The 22,686-nt window shown below is 43.3% G+C and overlaps 1 protein-coding gene and 1 long non-coding RNA gene across 3 annotated transcripts in view; both read right to left on the bottom strand.

Annotated features, from left to right (window-relative positions):
* The window catches only part of LOC309363780, a 122,985-nt gene that overhangs the window by 38,454 nt on the left and 61,845 nt on the right, over nt 1-22,686 (bottom strand). The window lies entirely within an intron of this gene.
* The window catches only part of MAP3K20 (mitogen-activated protein kinase kinase kinase 20), a 70,470-nt gene that overhangs the window by 7,740 nt on the left and 40,044 nt on the right, over nt 1-22,686 (bottom strand). The window contains exons 10-12 of one of the 2 annotated variants that reach the window (XM_081889207.1): nt 19,265-19,371; nt 6,288-6,423; nt 4,794-4,835 (exon numbers count right to left, since the gene is read on the bottom strand). In XM_081889207.1, the coding sequence (XP_081745333.1) occupies nt 4,794-4,835; nt 6,288-6,423; nt 19,265-19,371 (285 nt within the window). The remainder of the gene's footprint in view (nt 1-4,793; nt 4,836-6,287; nt 6,424-19,264; nt 19,372-22,686) is intronic. The other variant, XM_081889208.1, reaches the window with a different exon arrangement.

Here is a 22,686-nt window from a genome sequence, read left to right on the forward strand (position 1 = left end):
ATCTAATGTCCAGAAGTCAGGAACAACTCCTTGGTCTTTAATCTGGTCTTAATAGGCCTGATATTCATCCTGCACTTCTAGCAGTTACTAGCCTTGAAATGTTTGTATTTATTTTACAGTGCTCCCCCCCGCCCGCCATGCCAATGCTCTCGATAAACTCCTTTGGTACGCTGTTAGGCCTGAAATGTTACAGAATTTAGGAGCAAGGAACTAACATGGGCTGGTCAGCTGGTTATGTTCCTATTCTCCTATCAGGGCTAGGCATCACTGTGCTTTCTCAAAGAGTAAACGCCAAGCTGGTCCCATGTCTCAGAATGGTTAAGGTTGGGATCTGAAACAGTCAGGAATTTGGACTTTGCTCATGCAGTTGTTGGGACCATGGTTCTTTACTTAGACTTACAATGCTGAAAGGAAGCATAGCAAGGGGAGGAACAGAGAATATGTTCCTTGTACACTGATTCTAGAATAGTCCTGACAACTTCACTGCAAATGTTCTTGTGTAAGAGGTTTTCGGATCATGGGGAACCGGGCAGAGGGCCTTCTCGGTAGTAACACCCACCCTGTGGAACACCCTCCCGTCAGATGTCAAGGAAATAAACAACTGTCTGACTTTTAGAAGACATCTGAAGGCAACCCTGTTTAGGTAAGTTTTTAATGTTTGATATTTTATCATGTTTTTAATATTCTGTTGTGAGTCACCCAGAGTGGCTAGGGAAACCCAGCTGGATGGGTGGGGTATTATTATTATTATTATTATTATTATTATTACAACCCGAAGCCTGATTCACGCTTACAAACAGCATCTTGGATTTGGTATACAATGCAATCAAGCACAGTCTGCTCCATGCGGCAATCAACTTGTCATTGCAAAATGGAAAATAAAAGGAAGTGTGTGTATTTCCAGTGGCTTGGGGGGCGGGGAGTAGCAAGGAAATAATATATATATATATATATATATATATATATATATATATATACACACACACACACACACACACACACACACACACACACACACATATAATGCTTTACATGAATGACTTGGTGCACTGAGCATTCTGCAGTTGCATTATAAGTAGCCACTATTTGCATGTGTGAATCAGGCCTAAGAGGGAAGAGTTTCCATAATATAACCATAAAACTGTTCAATTTGTCCTCCTTTCAATTCCATGTCGATGTTGCCACAATGCTTGACAATGATACAGCAGGTGCTGTGCAGCTGCAGCTTAGCCCCCTTAAACTTGACAAGTCTCTGCTTAGCATGTGTCTCCATCTGCTTCCAATTCCTGACATAAGTTCTATGCACTAATTCTTGCATATTAATTAAGTATCCTTTTTTCCCCCCACTCCCCCACCCCCACCCTCTTCAGATAGTTTCTTGCCCAAACTGACACAGAACTGAGTTCCGGAGCTAAAACTGCTGAACTACATTTGAAACAAAGCATGTTCCTGTGGAAGCGAATCTACTTATTTGACTTCAGTCTTTTCCCACATAGGGTTATCCTTGCTTCTGCAATGAAAAGCCAAGCATTTCTTTCTTTAAGAAACGCTCAGGGAGTTTTTCAGCCAGAGCTCAGTTCTGGCACCTCTCAGGTGAGCGCCGTTGCCATTCTAAGAGAATGAGGGAGGTGTTCATGGTGAGTTCTGGCACCTCTTTTTCTAGAAAAACAGCACTGGATTTTCTAGAAAAACAGCACTGGATATCCTGCTCTTTCCCAAGGAGATCAGAACGGGGAACCCTAAAAAAACAATAAGATATGAGCAAATTCACAGCACCCAAATTAGGTTGAAGAGCTAAAATGTTTGAGGAGAAAGGTTCAACTGCACCCTGAAATGCATACGGTGAAGGAATCATAGAGATCTCTGGAGATGGGGGGCCACCACACAAAAGGCCTTTTTATGTGGTGCCACAGTAGGAATTCCTAAAGGGAAAGTGAGAAGGGCCTCTGGAAGGCATTAGTCCTCAGTCAGGACTATATGGAAGAAGGCGGTCCTTCAGATAACCTGATCTCAAGCTGTTTTTAGGGCTTTATGGGACAAAATGAGAAACATCTGGAAGCCAGTGCAGCTGTTTCAAAAGGGGAGTACCGTGAGTCCCCACATCACACCCCACAAGAAGCCTAGCTTCAGGAGCCTGAACCAACTGTAGTTTATGAACAGCCTTCCAAGGCAGCCCCCCCGCCCCTGTATTACAGTAATCAAGAAGTGAGTAACACAGTACCCAGATTGTAATGCTATGGGTCACCCTTCGCAATCCTAGCACTTTTGAGTTTTATCGCGCTCTGTTAAATTCTAATTGTTCAGCACCCTGGACAATATATCCAATGCCACTCCCTTTGCCCCGGCAGCCCATGTCTCAAACACTTAAGAAGCATTCATGCCAGTAGTTGTGGTTACTCTTGTGGTGAGATAACTGGTGATGCCAGTTTTCAAAATTAGGTTCTATCCTAGAGGGTCCCAATTAAAGCCCGTGTTTTGGGGCCAAATTAGATGTGACATTAATTGTGTGAATGCAATCAAGCTGCACACCCCCTTGGGGCTGGGAGGTGGGAAAGAGAAGTTTAACTATTTGTCTCCCTGCCATGGTACCAACAAAAACTGCCCCTCAGAACCTGCTATTTGCATTTCATATGGTGATGGGAGCTTTCCATGAATTGTAGAGTGGATTATGCTTTGTTGGGGCCACCAGAAAGAGAGAGAGAGTCTCATACCCTTGTTTCACATAGTGGTTTGTTGTCCCTGCTCACACTCAGGGGAGGAGCGAAGTCAGATCCATTGTGTGTTCAAGGCAAACCATGTGCTTCATGGTGACATGAGAACGGAGTCACTGTGTTAGAAATTAGTGGATCTAATTTCCTTGCCCCTCCAAGCCTCTCTATGGCGATGGGTTTCCAGTGAGCCATTTGTAGGACTGGACATGTTCCTTTTCAAAAGTGCCCTATCCTTTTGAAGACTCTATGGTCCTCACTTCCAGTCACTCTTTACTGCTCCAGACAATGGCCCTTCATCCATATAGAGGAGCCAGGAAAGGACTTTCAGTAAATGAAGAAAACACCCTGCAAATCACTTCATAGGTTTATTTCTCACTCGTTGCAGTTTTACTATCCTAATACTTCTACTGCAGACATAGGCAAACTCGGACCTCCAGATGTTTTGTGACTACAACTCCCATCATCCCTGACCACTGGTCTTGTTAGCTAGGGATGATGGGAGTTGTAGTCCCAAAACATCTGGAGGGCCGAGTTTGCCTACGCCTGTTCTACTGTCATGAAGAAAGAATATAGACCTCTTGTCAACAACGGCAGCCATTTTCACAGGACAGCAGAGGACATTTGCGTCCTTTCTAATGTCAACGTATCTAGGATTTGTTTTTGTGTATAGAAGAGTTCTGAAGTTAAAATTCTTAAGAAATAAAGCAAAATGGGGGGTGGAGACGGAGGCAAGTCAAGGAAACAGCAAGAGTTTTCATTATTCAAAAAATCTGACAGATGCTCTTTCAGCTACGTGACAATCCATTTAAGAAGTTTGAAAGGCACTCTACTTTCTGCATTATCTTAAGTCTTCTCTGCCGATAGAATTGTCCCTACTTGTAAAAAAAGGAGAGTTGTATTAATGTCCTACAAAAAGGAGGTTTATGCTAAGCACAATGGGGCCTTGCCACAACACCTTCGCTCAGCAAAGCCAGCCGGTGAACAGTAGAAGCGATAAGCAAGTGCAGCATAAAAATCCTTGCTAGCCTTGCTTGCGGGAAGACTGGCTCATTAGGGCTATGTTTCATGCTGTGCACCATGTAGGTGATGGCCCATATCTTAGCTACTGGATCTTCGCAGACATTAAAGGGAGCCTACCAGCTACCTACTGAGAACACAGAGAACCTTGCTTCTGGGGAAAAATCTGTGCTTCATCATTATATGCTACTACATGTTCACAGCTGGAATACACATGCAGCGTGATTCATATAGATGTCATTAAGCTGTGCCTCAGAAAGAAGGTGCAAAAACAGTGAACAGGCCAAAATAGGTACTAAAATTAAAGAGTGATTACAACGTGTGAGCTACAGGCAATCGTAGAAGGGCAACACATGGCAAAAGATGCAGAATCTATCAACGTTGGATCAAATGGATGTTGGGTAGGTTTCCCCCCCCCCCCTTTGGTGGTGGGGGAAGAAAGTCAATTAGCGCCCACTGGGGTTTTTTTTGGGGGGGGGAGTAAAATGCAACACAATGGAATAATGCAAATAGGAAGGCCTGCAGCTTATTTACAAATGCCGCAAAATGCTACAGTTATACTGTTCAATCATATACAATATATATATACATTTCTATGGTCAGTTGTCAGTCTTGCACTCTTTCCTTGGGCGTATGATTTCACTCCCTAATCAAGATGACGCAGAAAATGTTACTTGTGTTTTGCACTTTATTTATATATCGACTTTTGTGGAATGTCTAATACGTCCAGCAGCAAAGATCCGTTGCCCATATGCAAGCCTTGCTTTGGACTGTGCCTTCACCACTGGCATAGAGATTCCTCGACCTCCTTCCTGCACCAGACTATTTTTAGGGCCCGGTTCTACTATATGCAGCAAATCTTATAGTAACGTAATTTCTGATTTTGCAAATGGAACCCAATCACTTTTTTTTTAATAAAAAAAATTGTATATATGCAATTTTGCAGGCTGTTCATTATTCATTTATTCGTATTCTAAGAATATGGGACCCATAAAAACAGTCTGAAGGCAGCTATGCTAGCACACTACTAAAGCCAAGCAGATCGCAGCCTGGTCAGTGTCTTACGTGGACATCCCAGAAAGACTCCCAGTCAGATGCTCTGCGCCTCTTGGGAGGAAAAGTGGAATGTAAGTATAATAGAGAGTATTGGTAATCCTAAATATTGCTATGGTTGCCCATTTAAAATTGCAATTATTCCAAAATTTCGCTAGCAGGTGAATGAGCCCTGATGCCCACACAGGGCTACACTTTACGGAGCGGCATCAGCATTCACTTCAATGGAGGAAGTTGATCTGACCATGTATTTTGTTTCATGAATGGGCATTCTCCTTCCTCCCACTGGGAGGAGAATATCTGTGCAAGAGCATATTAAAGCACGCGCAGGGACTTGGAACCTTACGTTCCTAAATGGCCTCGGTCCAGTATACCTGAAGAAGCGTCTCCACCCCCATCGTTCTGCCCGGACACTGAGGTCCAGCTCCAAAGGCTTTCTGGCGGTTCCCTCGCTGCGAGAAGCCAAGTTACAGGGAACCAGGCAGAGGGCCTTCTCGGTAGTGGCACCCCCCCCTGTGGAACGCCCTCCCACCAGATGTCAAAGAGAAAAACAACTACCTGACTTTTAGAAGACATCTGAAGGCAGCCCTGGTTAGGGAAGCTTTTAATGTTTAATAGACCATTGTATTTTAATATTCTGTTGGAAGCCGCCCAGAGTGGCTGGGGAAACCCAGCCAGATGGGCGGGGTATAAATAATATATTATTATTATTATTATTATTATTATTATTATTATTATTATTATTATTATTTTGGAATTCGTAAGCATATATATTGGTGGCATTCCAATTGAAACAAAAATAGCAATAGTGGTCTGAAATTGAACGCTGTTTAAGGCCCCCCTGTACCAGGGCTTCCCACACACCGGTAGTGTGATCTACATGCAGCTGTGGGTCCCCCTCCCTCCATTATTAGCCAGGAGTTAGCTAGAACAACCGCATTTACGGGCTTCATTTTTATAACGCACTAGATGGAATGTTTCAGGATGTACTTAACTAGTGGAGGCAACAGGCTATAGCCACACTTGTTTAAAATATCTGATGCCCCACTCTTCAGCAGAATGTTAAGACACACTTTTGCTGGAGTTCAAAGAACTACAACTAGAGCTGGTTCCAAGGGAGTTTTGATTCTCAAACGGCAACAACCCTTGCTGTAGGACAAACCACATTTGAAAGCGAGGGAGGTTTCAAAAGGCAACAGGACACGGCAGTCTGGTGCTCAGGGGCAGGGGCAGGTCCAACCCAGCTGCTGCACCAACCTTCCTGCCGTCTTTCCACCCTGATAAACACATCAGTGCGGCTGTCGGAAAGCCAGGTGTGCAGCACCCAACCCACCTGCCGGTCCCCCCTGCTGCTGTTCAAAGTGGAGGGCGGGAGAAGGAGGAGACCCCCACAATCCCATTTTGGTGAGCGCAGCCCGTTGAGGTCTTTGGGTCCAGCTTTTGTTGGGAGTATCCAAATTCTACTGCGATGTACGATAAAAGATTCAAAGCCTTGTATGTACTCACAGGTGTGTTGGACTGTTCGGTTAGTTTTTGCTCCCACATCTTCAGCCGCCTCTCCCGTTCTTTTAACTCCTGCTCCTTAAAGCTCAGGTCACGTTCCAGTTTCTTTAGCCTCTCTAACGTTGCCTCTATTTCACATCTGCAGGGAGAAAATTTGTTAGGTCACGTCTTTCTCCTGACAAATACAAATCGTTCATGAAAAGTTTTCCACGTGAATATTAATTAAACGTGAAAGGGTGAAAAGTGCAGTACTAACTCAAGCAGGACATTTAATTACCACCAAGAGAGAGTTTTCTGAACCATAAACACAACAGAAAATGTTTGCACTAGACAATAAAGCCCAGAAGGTATCACGCTTTTTTTTAAAAAAAGGAAAGGTGTTTAAACCCTGGGTTTTGATGGTGTTGTTTGTAAACTACATTTTACTGCAGTTGAATGAAATAAAGTTGTGCCTTCAAATGCAACAGAACTCCTTGGACTTGAGAGGCACCATTTCAGACCGTGGATGAGTAGTTTCATGTTGGGGAAAACAATATGCAAACAGAAAGCTAGCAGATCAAGGAGAAAGATTTGCATGCTATGTGGTGGTTTTCTGCTTGCAATGAGCTTTTAACACAGAGGAGCACTCAGAAACGTGATTCCACACACCCCCACCTGTGTACAGTATGCAGTGCAGCAGTCCATTTTACCACTTAATACTGTTTCAATTTCCTGGCCCCCAGCCATTTCCCCCCACCCCATTGCAAATACCTACATTGCAAACACTTCTCCACTTTAAAAGGAAAAGAGCTTAAAAAAAAACCCCCACACATTTCCAAGTAAAATAATATCACATCATAGATAGGCTTGGTTGCCTCCCTGTTTTTTCCCAGTTTTATATTTTGAGTTTTCCCATGCCAGAGAAAGCATTGCAAAAAGCTCTGTCGCTTGTGCTCTGAAGCACTACAATACATTCTACAAGGTCAGAAATCTACCATCTCAATCTGCTACATGCCCAAGTCAGGCCTGAGCGCATTGCAAGCGGGTTATGAAAGGACATTCACTTCTAACATAAGATGCCTGCACACCTCTCTATGTGGTTTATACACCGTGCCTGAATTACTTTAGGTAGCCACTTGTCTATTACACCTTCAACTCAGCAATTTATTTATTTTTCACTGACCCTTACTCAGCTCTGATAGGTCAGTTGGTTACGGCATGGTGCTGATAATGCCAAGGTTGCAGGTTCGATCTCTTCGAGCTGTGGGGCAGCTGCATATTCCTGCATTGTCGGGGGCTGGACTAGAGAGGATCCTCAGCTCTACAATTCCATGATTCTATGACACCTAAAGTTAGTCTTTCAGGAATACATCAGAATCAGGACTCCCTGGTCCTGAATGGAATAACTGTGCGCCTGAAGGACTAGGTGTGCAGCCTGGGAGCCATTTTGGACTTGCAGCTGTCCATGGAGGCACAGGCCAATTCTGTGTCCAGGGCAGCTGTTTACCAGCTCCATCTGGTATGCAGGCTGAGACCCTACCTGCCCGCGGACTGTCTCGCCAGAGTGGTGCATGCTCTGGTTATCTCCCGCTTGGACTACTGCAATGCACTCTACGTGGGGCTACCTTTGAAGGTGACTCGGAAACTATAACTAATCCAGAATGCGGCAGCCACACTGGTGACTGGGAGCAGCCGCCGAGACCACATAACTCCGGTCTTGAAAGACCTACATTGGCTCCCACTACGTTTCCAAGCACAATTCAAAGTGTTGGTGCTGACCTTTAAAGCCCTAAACGGCCTCGGTCCAGTATACCCCCATCGTTCTACCCGGAGACTGAGGTCCAGTGCCGAGGGCCTTCTGGCGGTTCCTTCGCTGCAAAAAGCCAAGTTACAAGGAACCAGGCAGAGGGTCTTCTCGGTAGTGGCACCCGCCCTGTTGAATGGCCTGCCATCAGATGTCAAGGAAATAAACAACTACCTGACTTTTAGAAGACATCTGAAGGCAACCCTGGTTAGGGAAGCTTTTGAAGTTAGGTGGACTACTGTATTTTAATATTTTGTTGGAAGCTGCCCAGATTGGTTGGGGAAACCAAGCCAGATGGGCGGGGTATTAATAATAATAATAATAATAATAATAATAATAATAATAATAATAATAATATAATTAATGAAGTGATGCTTACTTCTGGGTCCATGTGCAGGGGTAAAGTCCCTCTGAAACTAAGGAAGTTGGACATAACCCGTACTAATTTCAGATGGATTGGGGACACTGAATATTCAATATTTAAGCCCATATCAGTGTTTACTGAACAAAACCACTGGTGTGCCGTGTGTTGTAGCCACAATCCAGGTATCTTTCATGCAGTTATCTCCCTACCTCTTCACATGAATACACCAAACAGGTAAAGGTGACAATACTGTACTAATTTGTATGCTTGGCACTTTCTCCATAACCCCACTGCACCAAGGGCAACAACCTGCCCTGTGCCCTTTTTGCACATAGGGATCTAATCTGTAAAGGGATCTGGGCACAGAAGGCTGTTCCAACAGATGACATCACCCTCGCTCAGCCAGGGTGCTGCAGGTTATCTGGAGCCAAACACTTTCCCCATTTAAACTGAACTGATATGGAAAGTTCCATCTGGTGCTATCTATTTAAAGCACACATTGTGGGCTGCTTCGACAGCCATAGTCGGCCCCAAATGGCAGAGTATACATTTGAAATAAATAAAAACTAAAAACCAATGATTAATTGTTAATCATGTGTTGAGACTGAAAACAAAGGTATAGGAATCAAAAGGAATGGCAGCTTAAGGATGACTAGGGGAAGGGACTTTGTGGCTGAGTTTCTATGCATATTGACATAAGAATATGTCCCACTGTACTTACTTGCAAGTAAATATGCATAAAATTGTGCTGCAAAATAATTTTTTTTGGGGGGGGGTCAAATAGCTAAAAAAAACAACTTTAACTTTTTTGAAAGATAGTTTTTGTTTGTTAAGCAGCTTCACATAACACCTTCAAAAAGAAAAGAAAATGTAAGCCTCCATATTCATTATATCTAATCCTCATTTTCACTCTTTAGTATACCTGTCGTGTACAACTAAGGCTATTCATGGTTTCCCCCCCCGTTAAATAATTTTGAGAAACTCCACTCATGAGTTTTTGAAACTCTGGAGATCCCTGTCTCTTCAGGTGGCCATGCTAGTGTCATTTCCCCCTGCGCCTTCCCCTACTTGTTTTTCAGATATCTTTCCTAACCAGCCATGACGCCCATTCACTGCCAAGCTCGTGTTGTGCCTGAATTATAAGCCCGGCACCGAAACGACCCATAACTGTCAACAGGAATAGCCTTGGCAAGAAAAGGCAAAAGAGCATGACATGCAACCCCAGTGTCGCCAAGTAAAATACATCAATCAATTTAGTAATCTGTTATACGCCCCGATCCAAATGTAATTCTAAGAACTTAACGTGGCATTGTGAGAGACATGGGACTGCTGTCCCTCTGCATTTCTTTGTCACATCTTTCTAGTATCGTTCGGGAAACAGAAGCGTGACGTGTTGTTGACACCGTACACGCTCCCCATCCAAGCAGCCAACGCCATAAGGTAGATGTCATGTACTGAATTGAATAGGATCCAAACTGCAGCAGTCTGATTGGTCCTAGAACAATAGGATCCAAAAGGCAGCAGTCTGATTGGTTCTAGAACAATAGGATTCAGAATGCAGCAGTCTGATTGGTCCTAGAACAATGCAGCAGTATGATTGGTTGGCAGGAACCACCCAATCATGCTCCAGATAGAAGTGAATCCACAACCTGATTGGCTTACAGTAGAATTCTGGAATTAGCCAATCATGTGCAGCCCATTGTGTAAATAATGTATATAAAGCAGATACTTTGAGGGGACTTTCATTCATTCCTCCTCACCACTATGAGCTGAATAAAGAGCATGAAATCACATTGTGACTCTATTTCAGTAGAGATGGGGCAATAGGTAGCGTAATGCTGTCATCCTGCACGTCTTAATCGGTGCAAGATATTATGCAGAAGAGGAGGCCAAGAAGCACACCTAATTAAGTCCTAAATTGGCAGGTGCTGCACTGCAAGGCAACAGAATATAGATGGAAGGGTCAAACTTGATGGAAACTTGGGGCAGGTCATTGTGGACCAGAATATAACCTGAAGAAGTGTAAATGCATCTTGAATTAATGAAGACACTTCATTCTCTTCAGGAATATACTGTGCAGTATATATATACATGTACACACACATTAGCACTCAGTCATATAGGTAAAGGTAAAAGGTAAAGGATCCCTGGATGGTTAAGTCCAGTCAAAGGCAACTATGGGGTTGCGGCGCTCATCTCGCTTTCAGGCTGATGGAGCAGGCGTTTGTCCACAAACAGCTTTCCGGGTCATGTGGCCAGCAGGACTAAACCACTTCTGGCTCAACAGAACACTGTGACAGAAACCAGAGCGCACAGAAACGCAGTTTACCTTCCCACCGCAGTGGTACTGATTTATCTACTTGAACTGGCGTGCTTTCGAACTGCTAGGTTGGCAGGAGCTGGGACAGAGCAACGGGAACTCACCCTGTTGCAGGGATCTGAACTGCCGACCTTCCGATTGGCAAGCCCAAGAGGCTCATTGGTTTAGACCACAGCGCCACCTTTGTCCTTTACCTTTACCTTACTCATGGTGGTTTACAAAAAGAATAAAACAATTAATAAAACAAACTAATTCCTTTGCCATTTTACTACAACAACAACCCTGTAAAATAAACAATATAACCCCCATTATCAGTTGCAGAGTACAAAAGAAGAACACAAGTTGTCTTTATTTGTATCGCTTAAATGCGTGCATCTATCCATTTTAAAACTTTATGAAGATGCTATCCAGTTATAAGTAAATCACTGCCCTAGGAAAGTCTTGGAAACAACCGCTTTCCATATGTCAAAATCATACTGTGTATGTACTATAATTATCTCCCTTCATTAGGCAAAAACTTCTGTATAATAAAAGGTCAGACTCCGGGGGAAAACAGCTGCATTCTAAAAAAGAAAGAAAAAGCATAATAATAGAACAGTGTAATTAAATGGAAGGCTCCTGTACATTGCCCAGTTAATGAGTCTGTTACTCCACAAGTTTAGCGATCTGCATCTAACATTACTGAGAATGTGTATTCTGTTTATTTCGGTGGTTCTTGCAGATTAATGTGGCTTGTTTCTCCACAACTCAGATCACCCCACTATTGTAGTTCATTTTTATGTAGGCTAAAGGTGGAAATCTGTTTATGTAAGGCTAAAGGTGGAAATCTGTTTACTTGATACTGTACTTTTATATTGTGCTCTGGCAAACGTATCAGCAATATCTCAAATAAAAGCAGAAATCCTTAAAAATATTATGAGCTTTTCCCCTACTTTAACAGGCATCTAATAACCAGGGACACTGTGCTTTTATATACTTAAAATTGGGAACTGTGCTTTTGTATATTTTTAAAATCCATGAACTGTTTTTTTTTTTTGTTATTAATGTTTTGCATATTATTATTATTTAGTTGCTTTATTGATTTAAAAAATGGCTCAAAGCAAACTTATAAATATTAAATATGTCCATGTATCTGGAAGCTGCCCCACATTTCTTAGTGAGACTTTGGATAAAAATTGAAATAAAAGTGAAAAACCACACAAATGTTCTTTTACACAATGCCATTTTGATAGCATTTGCTTTTTTTTCCAGACCAACAATAACAAGGGGGAAACTTTGCAATTTGGTTCTAATTCCTGACATTTATACAGTATGCTTATAAAGATCATATTGCCTTTCAATATCCCTGAGACCCAATGGTTAGAAACCACAAACTTCCATTTCAAAAGAACAGCTGTGTTTTTTTTACATATCTAGAATATTGTGTTGGCACTGTGGCATAAGCGGCTGTCTCTGTGACAGCATGAATTGCCATAGAAGCTTGAGCCTTGTTTGCATGGGACATTAAGTGAAACCATGTCTTAGGCAGAAGAAACAGGAACATGGGAACACACAGAAAAAAACAACACATGACTGCTTCACTTGTCCTCCAGTCTTCCTGCCACTACACTGATTGCGAGTGAAGGCACAGTTTGGCAAAGTGCAAACCTGGGCACAAGGTTTGTCTCTGCCAAACAAGCCACAAGAGGTTTGCTGCCCTATGGTTTGGTATGTAACACTATGCCAAAGGTAAAGGTAAAGGTGCTGCTGTGGTCTAAACAACCATGGTGGTGGTGGTTGTAAAATGGCAAATCAATTAGTTTGTTTTATTAATTGTTTTATTCTTTTTGAAAACCACCATGAGTATATGATTGAAGGTAAAGGTAAAGGACGCAGGTGGTGCTGTGGTCTAAACCAATGAGCCTCTTGTGCTTGCCGACCGGAAGGTTGGCGGTTCGAATCCCCGCGATGGGGTGAGCTCCTGTTGCTCTGTCCCAGCTCCTGCCAACGTAGCAGTTCGAAAGCATACCAGTGCAAGTAGATAAATCGGTACCGCTGCGGTGGGAAGGCAAACGGCGTTTCCGTGCGATCTGGTTTCCGTATGGTGTTCTGTTGAGCCAGAAGCGGTTTAGTCCTGCTGGCCACATGACCCGGAAAGCTGTCTGTGGACAAACGCCGGCTCCCTCGGCCTGAAAGTGAGATGAGCGCTGCAACCCCATAGTTGCCTTTGACTGGACTTAATTGTCCATGAGTCCTTTACCTTTTTACCTTTTACTATGCCAAACCATAGTGAAACAGCAGCAGAATGAAGGGAGGAAATGAAGCAGCCTGCTTGCTGTTGCCAAGCTAGTTTGGGTTTAGTATTACATGTGAGCTGGGCCTAAGTAGAGCAGGAATATCCACAAGCAATTCAGATACATCATAATGACAACTATGGAACCTGGTACATTGGCTTGATCCTGCACATCTGACAGCAGAAAAACAGTAATTGCGAGACTAGCTTGCCTCACCTACCAAAACCTAAGATAATAATAATAATAATAATAATTTATTATTTATACCCCGCCCATCTGGCTGGGCCCCCCCAGCCACTCTGGGCGGCTTCCATAGAAACCAGGAAACACTAAAATATCATACATTAAAAACTTCCCTGAACAGGGCTGCCTTAAGATGTTTTCTGAATGTCAAGTAGTTGTTTATCGTTTTGACATCTGCTGGGAGGGCGTTCCACAGGGCGGGCGCCACTACCGAAAAGGCCCTCTGCCTGGTTCCCTGTAGCTTTGCTTCTCGCAATGAGGGAACCGCCAGAAGGCCCTCGGCACTGGACCTCAGCGTCCGGGCAGAACGATGGGGGTGGAGACGCTCCTTCAGGTATACTGGGCCGAGGCCGTTTAGGGCTTTAAAGGTCAACACCAACACTTTGAATTGTGCTCGGAAACATACTGGGAGCCAATGTAGGTCTTTCAAGACCGGTGTTATGTGGTCTCGGCGGCCGCCCCCAGTCACCAGTCTAGCTGCCGCATTCTGGATTAGCTGTAGTTTCCGAGTCACCTTCAAAGGTAGCCCCACGTAGAGCGCATTGCAGTAGTCCAAGCGGGAGATAACTAGAGCCTGCACTACTCTGGCGAGACAGTCTGCGGGCAGGTAGGGTCTCAGCCTGCGTACCAGGTGGAGTTGGTAGACAGCTGCCCTGGATACAGAATTGACCTGTGCCTCCATGGACAGCTGTGAGTCCAAAATGGCTCCCAGGCTACGCACCTGGTCCTTCAGGGGCACAGTTACCCTATTCAGGACCCGGGAGTCCTCCACACCAGCCCGCCCCCTGTCCCCCAAAAACAGTACTTCTGTCTTGTCAGGATTCAGCCTCAATCCATTAGCCGCCATCCATCCTCCAACCGCCTCCAGGCACTCACACAGGACCTTCACCGCCTTCACTGGTTCTGATTTGAAAGAGAGGTAGAGCTGGGTATCATCTGCATATTGATGGACACCCAGTCCAAACCCCCTGATGATCTCTCCCAGCGGCTTCATATAGATGTTAAAAAGCATGGGGGAGAGGACGGAACCCTGAGGTACCCCACAAGTGAGGGCCCAAGGGTCTGAACACTCATCCCCCACCACCACTTTCTGAACACGGCCCAGGAGGAAGGAGCGAAACCACTGTATAACAGTGCCCCCAGCTCCCAGCCCCTCTAGACGGTCCAGAAGGATGTTATGGTCGATTGTATCAAAGGCCGCTGAGAGATCCAGCAGAACTAGGAAACAACTCTCACCTTTGTCCCTAGCTCGCCGGAGATCATCAACCAGTGCGACCAAGGCAGTTTCGGTCCCATGATGAGGCCTGAACCCCGATTGGAAGGGATCCAAATGGTCCGCATCCTCCAGGCGTGCCTGGAGTTGTTCAGCAACCACACGCTCAATCACCTTGCCCAAGAATGGAAGATTTGAGACTGGGCGATAGTTGGCCATACTGGCCGGGTCTAAAGATGGTTTTTTAAGAAGCGGTTTAACGACCGCCTCTTTCAGCGGATCTGGGAATGTTCCCTCACAGAGGGAAGCATTCACCACCCCGCAGAGCCCATCGCCCAGCCCTTCCCGGCTTGCTTTTATTAGCCAGGATGGGCAAGGATCAAGGAGACAGGTGGTTGGTTTCACGCGTCCAAGCAGCCTGTCCACATCCTCGGGGGTAACGGATTGAAACTGATTCCATGCAACTTGACCAGACAGGGCTCTAGCACTCTCCCGCCCCAGCCCTGCTCCCACGGTGGTGTCTAGCTCCTTCCGAATATGAGTGATTTTATCTGCAAAAAACTTTGCAAAATCGTTGCAGGAGATCTTGGGGTCTTTACAAGGCCCCGGTGGTAAAGGTGGTTCCGTTAAATTGCGGACCACCTGAAAGAGTCTCCTGCTACTATTTTCTGCAGATGCAATAGAGGCGGTGAAGAAAGTCTTCTTCGCCGTCGCTATCGCCACTTGGTAGGCTCGACGTTGAGCTCTAACCTGTGTCCGGTCAGATTCGGAGTGAGTTTTCTGCCACCAACGCTCTAGCCGTCTCAGCGATTGTTTCATAGCCCTCAGCTCCGAAGAAAACCACGGGGCTGTCCGGGCTCCATGCAATCGGAGAGGGCGCTTCGGAGCCAGACAGTCAATAGCCCTGGTTAACTCCGCATTCCAGCGGGCCACCAGGGAATCAGCTGAAAGGCCATCAACATGGGATAAAGCATCCCCTACCACTCTCTGGAAACCATTTGGATCCATTAAGTGGCGGGGGCGGACCATCCGAATCGGTCCCACCTCCCTGCAGAGGGGAAGGGTCGCGGAGAAGTCCAGTTGCACCAGGAAGTGATCTGACCATGGCACTTCTTTGGTTTCACTTTTACTTAGTGTCAGATCACCCACGTCACTAGAGGTGAATACCAGGTCTAAGGCATGTCCATGACTATGAGTTGGGCCCAACTTATTCAGGGACAGCCCCATGGAGGCCATGCCTTCCACGAAGTCCCGAGCGGCCCCTTGTAAGGTCGTGTCGGCATGGATGTTAAAATCCCCTAGGACAACCAAGCTAGGTGTCTCCAGGAGAACATCCGCCACGACCTGAAGCAGCTCGGACAGGGAATCCTTGGTGCAGCGGGGAGGTCGGTACACCAAAAGGAATCCTGTACTGCCCCTATTGCCCAACTTCCAGAACATGCACTCAGAAAACTGGGTCTTCCCAGTAGGACGCCTGATGCAAACTAGTGACTTCCTAAAAATCACTGCAACCCCCCCTCCCCGCCCACATGACCTGGGTTGCTGTGCGTAAGAGAAACCCAGTGGGCAAGCGGCAGCAAGGACAGGCCCATCTGCTTCCTCCAACCAGGTCTCTGTCACACATGCCAGGTCAAATCCTCCATCCACAATCAGGTCGTGGATGGCAGCGGTTTTATTCATCATTGACCTGGCATTACACAGCAACACCTTCAGGTCATGTGGGTTTCCCCTGTTGATTCCAGTATCCATCCGGTCAAGGCCAGACCCGGAGGCAGGGATAGTCTTCAAACAGCGACTAAACCTGCCTCCTCGGTAATGACATGGTCTGGTCTTAGCGTAACTCCGCCTCCTGCCCATGATCACCGAGATCGGATGTCCCAGTGCTTCCGCCCCTGTGGATGCATTTTTTTATTTTTTTCATCTCAACTAGTCATTTCTGCATATTCCAGAAGTCTGGCATGCAGTGAGAACTATGTACTGTCAACATTTTCCAATGCTTCAAATCAGTTCTGCTGCTTTAACAGCATTTGCTAAGTTTTTGAAACCTATACGTACTATTTGCATGTTTTTGCATTCAGATGTGTGCTGATAATGCACTTCTGGCCGTTTGCAAATATTTCCCTGTTTATGCAACAGGAAAGAGGAGTGCAGGATGCATTGCTTCATATTGAAAAGCTAAATATGAATGGAACTCAAAAGGCTGCAAATGCAAAAAGCGCATTTCTTAAGTAGTAAGTACCATTGAAAACGGCGGGAATTGGTACTTCCAAGTGAGCATGTTTGGGATTAGGCTGAAATTATGTTTCATAGGAAGCTTTGAGTGCGATCCAAAGTTCTGTGGTGCAGTTTCCGTTTTTCAACAGAAGATGGCGCAAAGCATTCTAACTCTTCCCAAATGCTGGTTACTGCCATGCTCTGCTGATTCAGTGGGAGAATAATGTCTGTTCTGAAAGAGGCTATTTATATTCTGACCATGTGACTTGGCTCAAACTTCCGATCTTGTGCTCACTTTTTCCACCCATGCAATAAAATTCTCTTGTTATCAGTCCACTTCTAAAGTTCTCTTGAGTTTAGGATGTTTTGTTTTGATACACCCTGTTTCTATAAATCTTTTATTTTTATTTTTTTTAAAAACCCTTTACATCTTTAAACCACTCTATACTCTTCCCGTGCATTTTTCCCCCTCTCTCTCTCTCTTTTTTAGAGAGAGGCGGGCCCATAACAATTTAGTACGTTATTAAATTGTGCTCCACATTAATCTGGAGAACAGCCAAAGGTTCTTAATTTAGACTCCTGCAAAGATCCCTGGGTTACAATCCTTCTGCTTGCACAGCTCTCCGTTCAAAAGGCCTTCAAAGCACACTAAGCAGACCTGCTTTAATGTTTTATCTGTAAGACGGATATAACGACGTTTTCAAAAGGTACACAGAGGCTGCCTTGTGCACACTGACTCCCATAAAAATACCACCAAGCACAGCAGGGCTTCTGAGAAAACATGCTGAGAACCATGCAGCGAGGGAGACTTTTAGCACCTATGAATGCCGTTAATGCTGGACCAAAGTGGAAAGTGTCAATGAGTTTGAGCTCAGCCATCACTTGCACCGGGAACCATGGAACCACCACAGAAACAAGAAGCTTGCTGGGTTTACTGAGAGTCAAGTCAAGTCAAACATTATAGCCCATCGGGTGCTTGATAAACCAACAAATTCATCTGCTTATTCTCAGTGGTGACCTTTCAAGAACAGGGGAAAATGAAAGAGTGCTGGAAGAGAGTGCATGAAAAATGTCCAAATCCAAGATAAAAATATGTTGCAATAAAATTCTGCTTCTGAACTTTAGAATTTAGTTTCAATTCCATGGCATCAGAAGTTTAGAACTCTGCCGTTTGCTTTTCCTAGCCCTCTTTATGGAGACAGAGGCCTTTCTAACATGGCCATAAATTTTAATGTTTAGTGTTTAATTTTACACACCATCTCCTGCCCCACCCAAAAAAGTACAGCCTTCATTAATAAATACAATGAACCTTGAAAAATGCTGAACTGTGAACTTGATGCACATTAACATCTTGCTTACTCTTCTGAATATAATCAGCCCATCCTTCAACCCTGATTATTTTGTAATTATTAGGTGGTGATGTCACAATCCGTATTGCGCAGAAAAGAACAGGGATCACTTAAGTCTTGTACACTGCTTAGAGATGACTGAAGTTAAGCGCTATATAAATTGTTTAAATAAATAAAACAATAAATTTAAATAAGTTGTATTTAAGGGTAAGGACCTTAGAATGTCAAAAACACTTTTTTGGGGGGGCAGACCAAGTAGTATCACGACAATAAAGACAAGAGCAAGACCAAATCTAATATCAACGATGCAACAGTTTAGTGGTAGAATGTAGGTCTACTGACTTCCCCATACTGTTGAAATGCATTGCATTTGTGATGGTGTGATGGCATCACAAAGCTGTTAGGCCGCCCCACTTTCCTTGATCTTTAGCACTTAATCGGAACAAACAACAATTGGGTTTTCTACGGAGTGCCGTTTGTTTCAATTTAGCACTAAAGAGTGGGCTCTCTGTGAGAAAGCGGTGGAACAAGCAGAAAATAGCTCAAACCCCAGCTTTTATGGCACTGGACGAGCAGAAGTGTAGACACGTCCTTAGTTGTAGTTGGTCTCGTTGAGTGTTTTGTATTGGGTGCATAAATGCCACGTCCAAGGCAGAGTTCATTAGCGTGCCCATCTCTGTACAAAATTCTGACACAACTCTTAGGTTTAGTATAGACTAACAGTACCACTGTGAAAAAAGCCCCCAGTTAGAAATTGTTAAAAATAAATAGAAACAACAACTTCTGGTGAATGCAAATCAAACAAGGTTTCTCAGCTTGAACTCAAGCAACTGGAAGAACTTTTTGTCATTTATAATAATAATAATTTATTATTTATACCCCGCCCATCTGGCTGAGTTTCCCCAGCCACTCTGGGCGGCTTCCAATCTAGTGTTAAGAACAATACAGCATTAAATATTAAAAACTTCCCTAAACAGGGCTGCCTTCAGATGTCTTTTAAAGAGAAGATAGCTGTTTATTTCCTTCGCATCTGAAGGGAGGGCGTTCCACAGGCAATTGTTCAGGAGTGAACGTTTGTGGAGTCAAACTCCTTTCATATTCAGCCAAGAAGCAATGAACTCAGGTCAGAAAAGCCATGAATTCAGACAACTGGGATCTCTAGCCTTCCATAAAACATTTTAATCCCACCCCCTGTCACAATCTCACATTCATTAGACTCACCGCCACTCTGCCTTGTTATGCAGGAATGAGTTGCATTGGTCTGGGAGGTTGCTATCATTTGACATAGAGTCCAAGATTGAAATGATCTGCTTGAAAGACGGTCTTTTCTGAGGGAGGAAAAATACATATATTTTAGACATGATGAAAATACCTTCTAGGACCACATTAACAACGGAATTCTCCCAGGAAAGCTGCAAGTGCAACACGTATTGGTGACTAGATAATTATTATGTATATGCAATTCAGGGAGAAAAAAAATCTATAATATGTAACTGGTGGTATTTGTTTGTTTTTACACATGGAAAAAAAATGTCTCAAAATTGTAGCAGAGCAAAAGTCCTGAATGTACCTTCTATTTTTAGATATGATTTTATTATTCATGTGCAATGCTATGGTAACTAATGACTCCTAAACCTATTTTTGAATTTTTTCTCAAGCACAGATAATAGGATGACAACTTCTCCAATGAAACTAATATGGAGACCAATGTTCCTTCCCTCAGTGGCACCTCTGACAAGATCGAAATTTCTGCTTACAGCACATCATGTTTAATTCTAATTCTATTAATTCATATGAAAAGGCTGGTTCAAAGGGAGTCCGGCTTTGGTGAGGAGGAGGAGGAAGAATTTGCAGATTTTAAGGTCTCTTCCGCTTCTTGAAGGTTTGAAATCCTAACCATGGATACAGCACATGTGCAAATAAATGTTGGAAGGCCATCAGAATTTGCTATTTCCCAGTCTTCAAAAATGTTCCTGTGGGTTGTTCCTTTTGGTTTGATTTTATATGTTGTACCTGAGACTTCCAGGTATAGGGTGGTGTATAAGAAAGAAAGAAAGAAAGAAAGAAAGAAAGAAAGAAAGAAAGAAAGAAAGAAAGAAAGAAAGAAAGAAAGAAAGAAAGAAAGAAAGAAATTTGCCTTATGCTGCATTTGAAACACCTTCCCATAATGGCCATGTGGCAATAAATGTATGTAAAATGAAACTGCAGCTCTATAGGAAGGCTTCATACTACAGATTATACACTTGTATGGCAGGAACCCACGTTCTTGAGATAAAGAAAGGAAAATAAGTCCAGATTTTTTTTTTAGAAAAAAGAAGACTTTAAATATCAGTTTTACAAACACTAACCTTGTATGCCTCACAAGCATTGTATGCAAACACTGGCTTCCTAGTCACTTCAAGGCTCAGTTCAATAGTGCTGGTTCTAACCTTTAAAGACCTAAATGGTTTAGGGATTGCTTCTTCCTATATAGGCCTACCCAGAGACGCACTTTTGGTCCAACTTGGGATATTTAGTGATTGAGCATGAGAGAGCCTTCAGAAAGACAGAGTAGCAACTCTGAAATGTTCTTCTATTCAAAACCAATCAATCGCTCTCTCTGTCAATTCTCTTTTGCCATACGTATTTGAAAACACTTATTCCAACAGGCTTTTTGCACCTAACTCCTAGTTTTATTGCTGCCAGTTTTATGTGTATGATCTTTTACCCTTGCTTTTGTTTTCTTTAAAGTGTTATTTTGTGTCTGCTGTTACTGCTTTTAGTAAGTTGCACTTATATGTTTATGACGCTGTTGTATGATTTTTATGAATATACTCTGGGCATGTTCAGTCAAAAAATGGGATATAAATATTGATTATATTTGTGGCCTAAAATTAAAAAATCATGTTTCACAAAGTTCATATATTTGCTTCAGCATGAGACCATTCTGATTAATCAAAAGCAAGCACACTACTTGCAATTATGTCTTTATTTCAGGGCCTAGAACAAGAATATGGATGGAAACTGAGGGAAATTATCAAAAATAAGTACCAAAGTAGCACGCTACTTGTAATTACGTCTTTATTTCAGGGCCTAGAACAAGAATATGGATGAAAACTGAGGGAAAGCATCGAAAATAAGTACCAAAAATGTTTAACGCATCAAGAGACTGCTTGTTTGTTGAAGTGACATTTAAAATAGTAATGGAAATTTTTTATTTCAATTGAAGTTTTCACAATACAATTGCAAGAACAAACTAATCTACAAGAAGTAAAGAAAACCTTACTAGCATGTGAGAACACTGAGGCCCAGCACAATAAAGTAGCAGACAAAACTTGGAAAAGTTTTGTGTGCCCTCATGAGGCATGACAGTGACATTTCATTGTGAATGTTAGCCACAGAAATGCAGAATACAGCCGTGTTTTTCTTTCTTGTGGTGTGAAGCCTTTGTTCTGTAAAAGCACATAGGATTCACTTTACACAGAAGTTACAAAAAAAGACAAGGAGTTATTTATAATATTTCAGTTTTGCATAGGTAAACAGAACATTTGTTGTCCACATCTTCAAATCAGGTCCTTGAAAATCATAAAATAGTAGTACGCAAGAAGTTTTTTTGGTTGAGTGTGCAAATTTATGCAACTTTTTAACATCCTTGCCTCCCTGTGCCAATTCTAGCACTGTGGTTACAAGGCAGATTGGGTCAGAATGCAGTCCAGAAACAGAGAAGGGGAAAATGTGCTCCACATAACCAAGGATGACCTGATTATTTCAAGTTAAAAAAAAAAATACTGTCTCAGGCAAAGCAGTCATAAGTTCTTTGCATTTTCTTCTGCCTTCATTGCTTCCTTTGTTATGCTGAAAAAAGTGGGGTAATTGTTGAAAACTGAAAAAAGTCAGAGTTAAAATGTTTCTTGAGAGAGAGAGCATCGCCTCCGTTAGTCTGTCTGACAGACCCCAGACAAGGTTGAGACAAAAGGTTGAAACCAAAATGTGGATACATAATAAACGGATGATACACATTCTCTCTGCATCACGCCTGTAATTATACCATTTCTGCTAAAATTACAGATGCAGCAATTAAAACGTGCATTTTAATTCGAGTGCACAAAAACAATTAGGAACAATGCTGAGGTGTCTCTCCCAGGCAGATCCAAGTGATTTTCGCATTATAAAAGAGAGACAATTTCTTTATTTCAAATGTCAAACAACATTAAAAAAATGTCAAATGTATAACAAAAAGAGACAAGTGCTCTTCTATGCAAGAGCTGCCTATTCAACGTTTAGGTGAAGGGATCTCTTTGTCTGTCATTTCTGGTCCATCTTGCACACAATTGTAAGACAACTGCTTAGAGCTCAGCGGTTGCCGTTCCCCTCACCTCATCCCACGTCTATTCTACATGTTCACACACAGCTATTTCCCTCAACTACTCCTGTAAAACCCGCATTTTTAGGACCCTACTGTATAGTTTACAGTTAATCAGCTTGGAGCAGAAGGATAGCAATGGCAGCAGGTGCATTCTTGGCAGTATATGATTTCCACCTGTTGATATAATTCCATAATTGATTCCTAATGTAGAGTCCTAATGGCTTGCTTCAGCAGTTCGTGCCTCCCTGTGGTTCCCACATGGGTAATGAGTGGCTACAGCCTCACAGTAATAAATGTG

This window comes from Podarcis melisellensis (genome assembly GCF_964234715.1).
Source record: "Podarcis melisellensis genome assembly, chromosome: 1".
NCBI lineage: Eukaryota > Metazoa > Chordata > Lepidosauria > Squamata > Lacertidae > Podarcis > Podarcis melisellensis.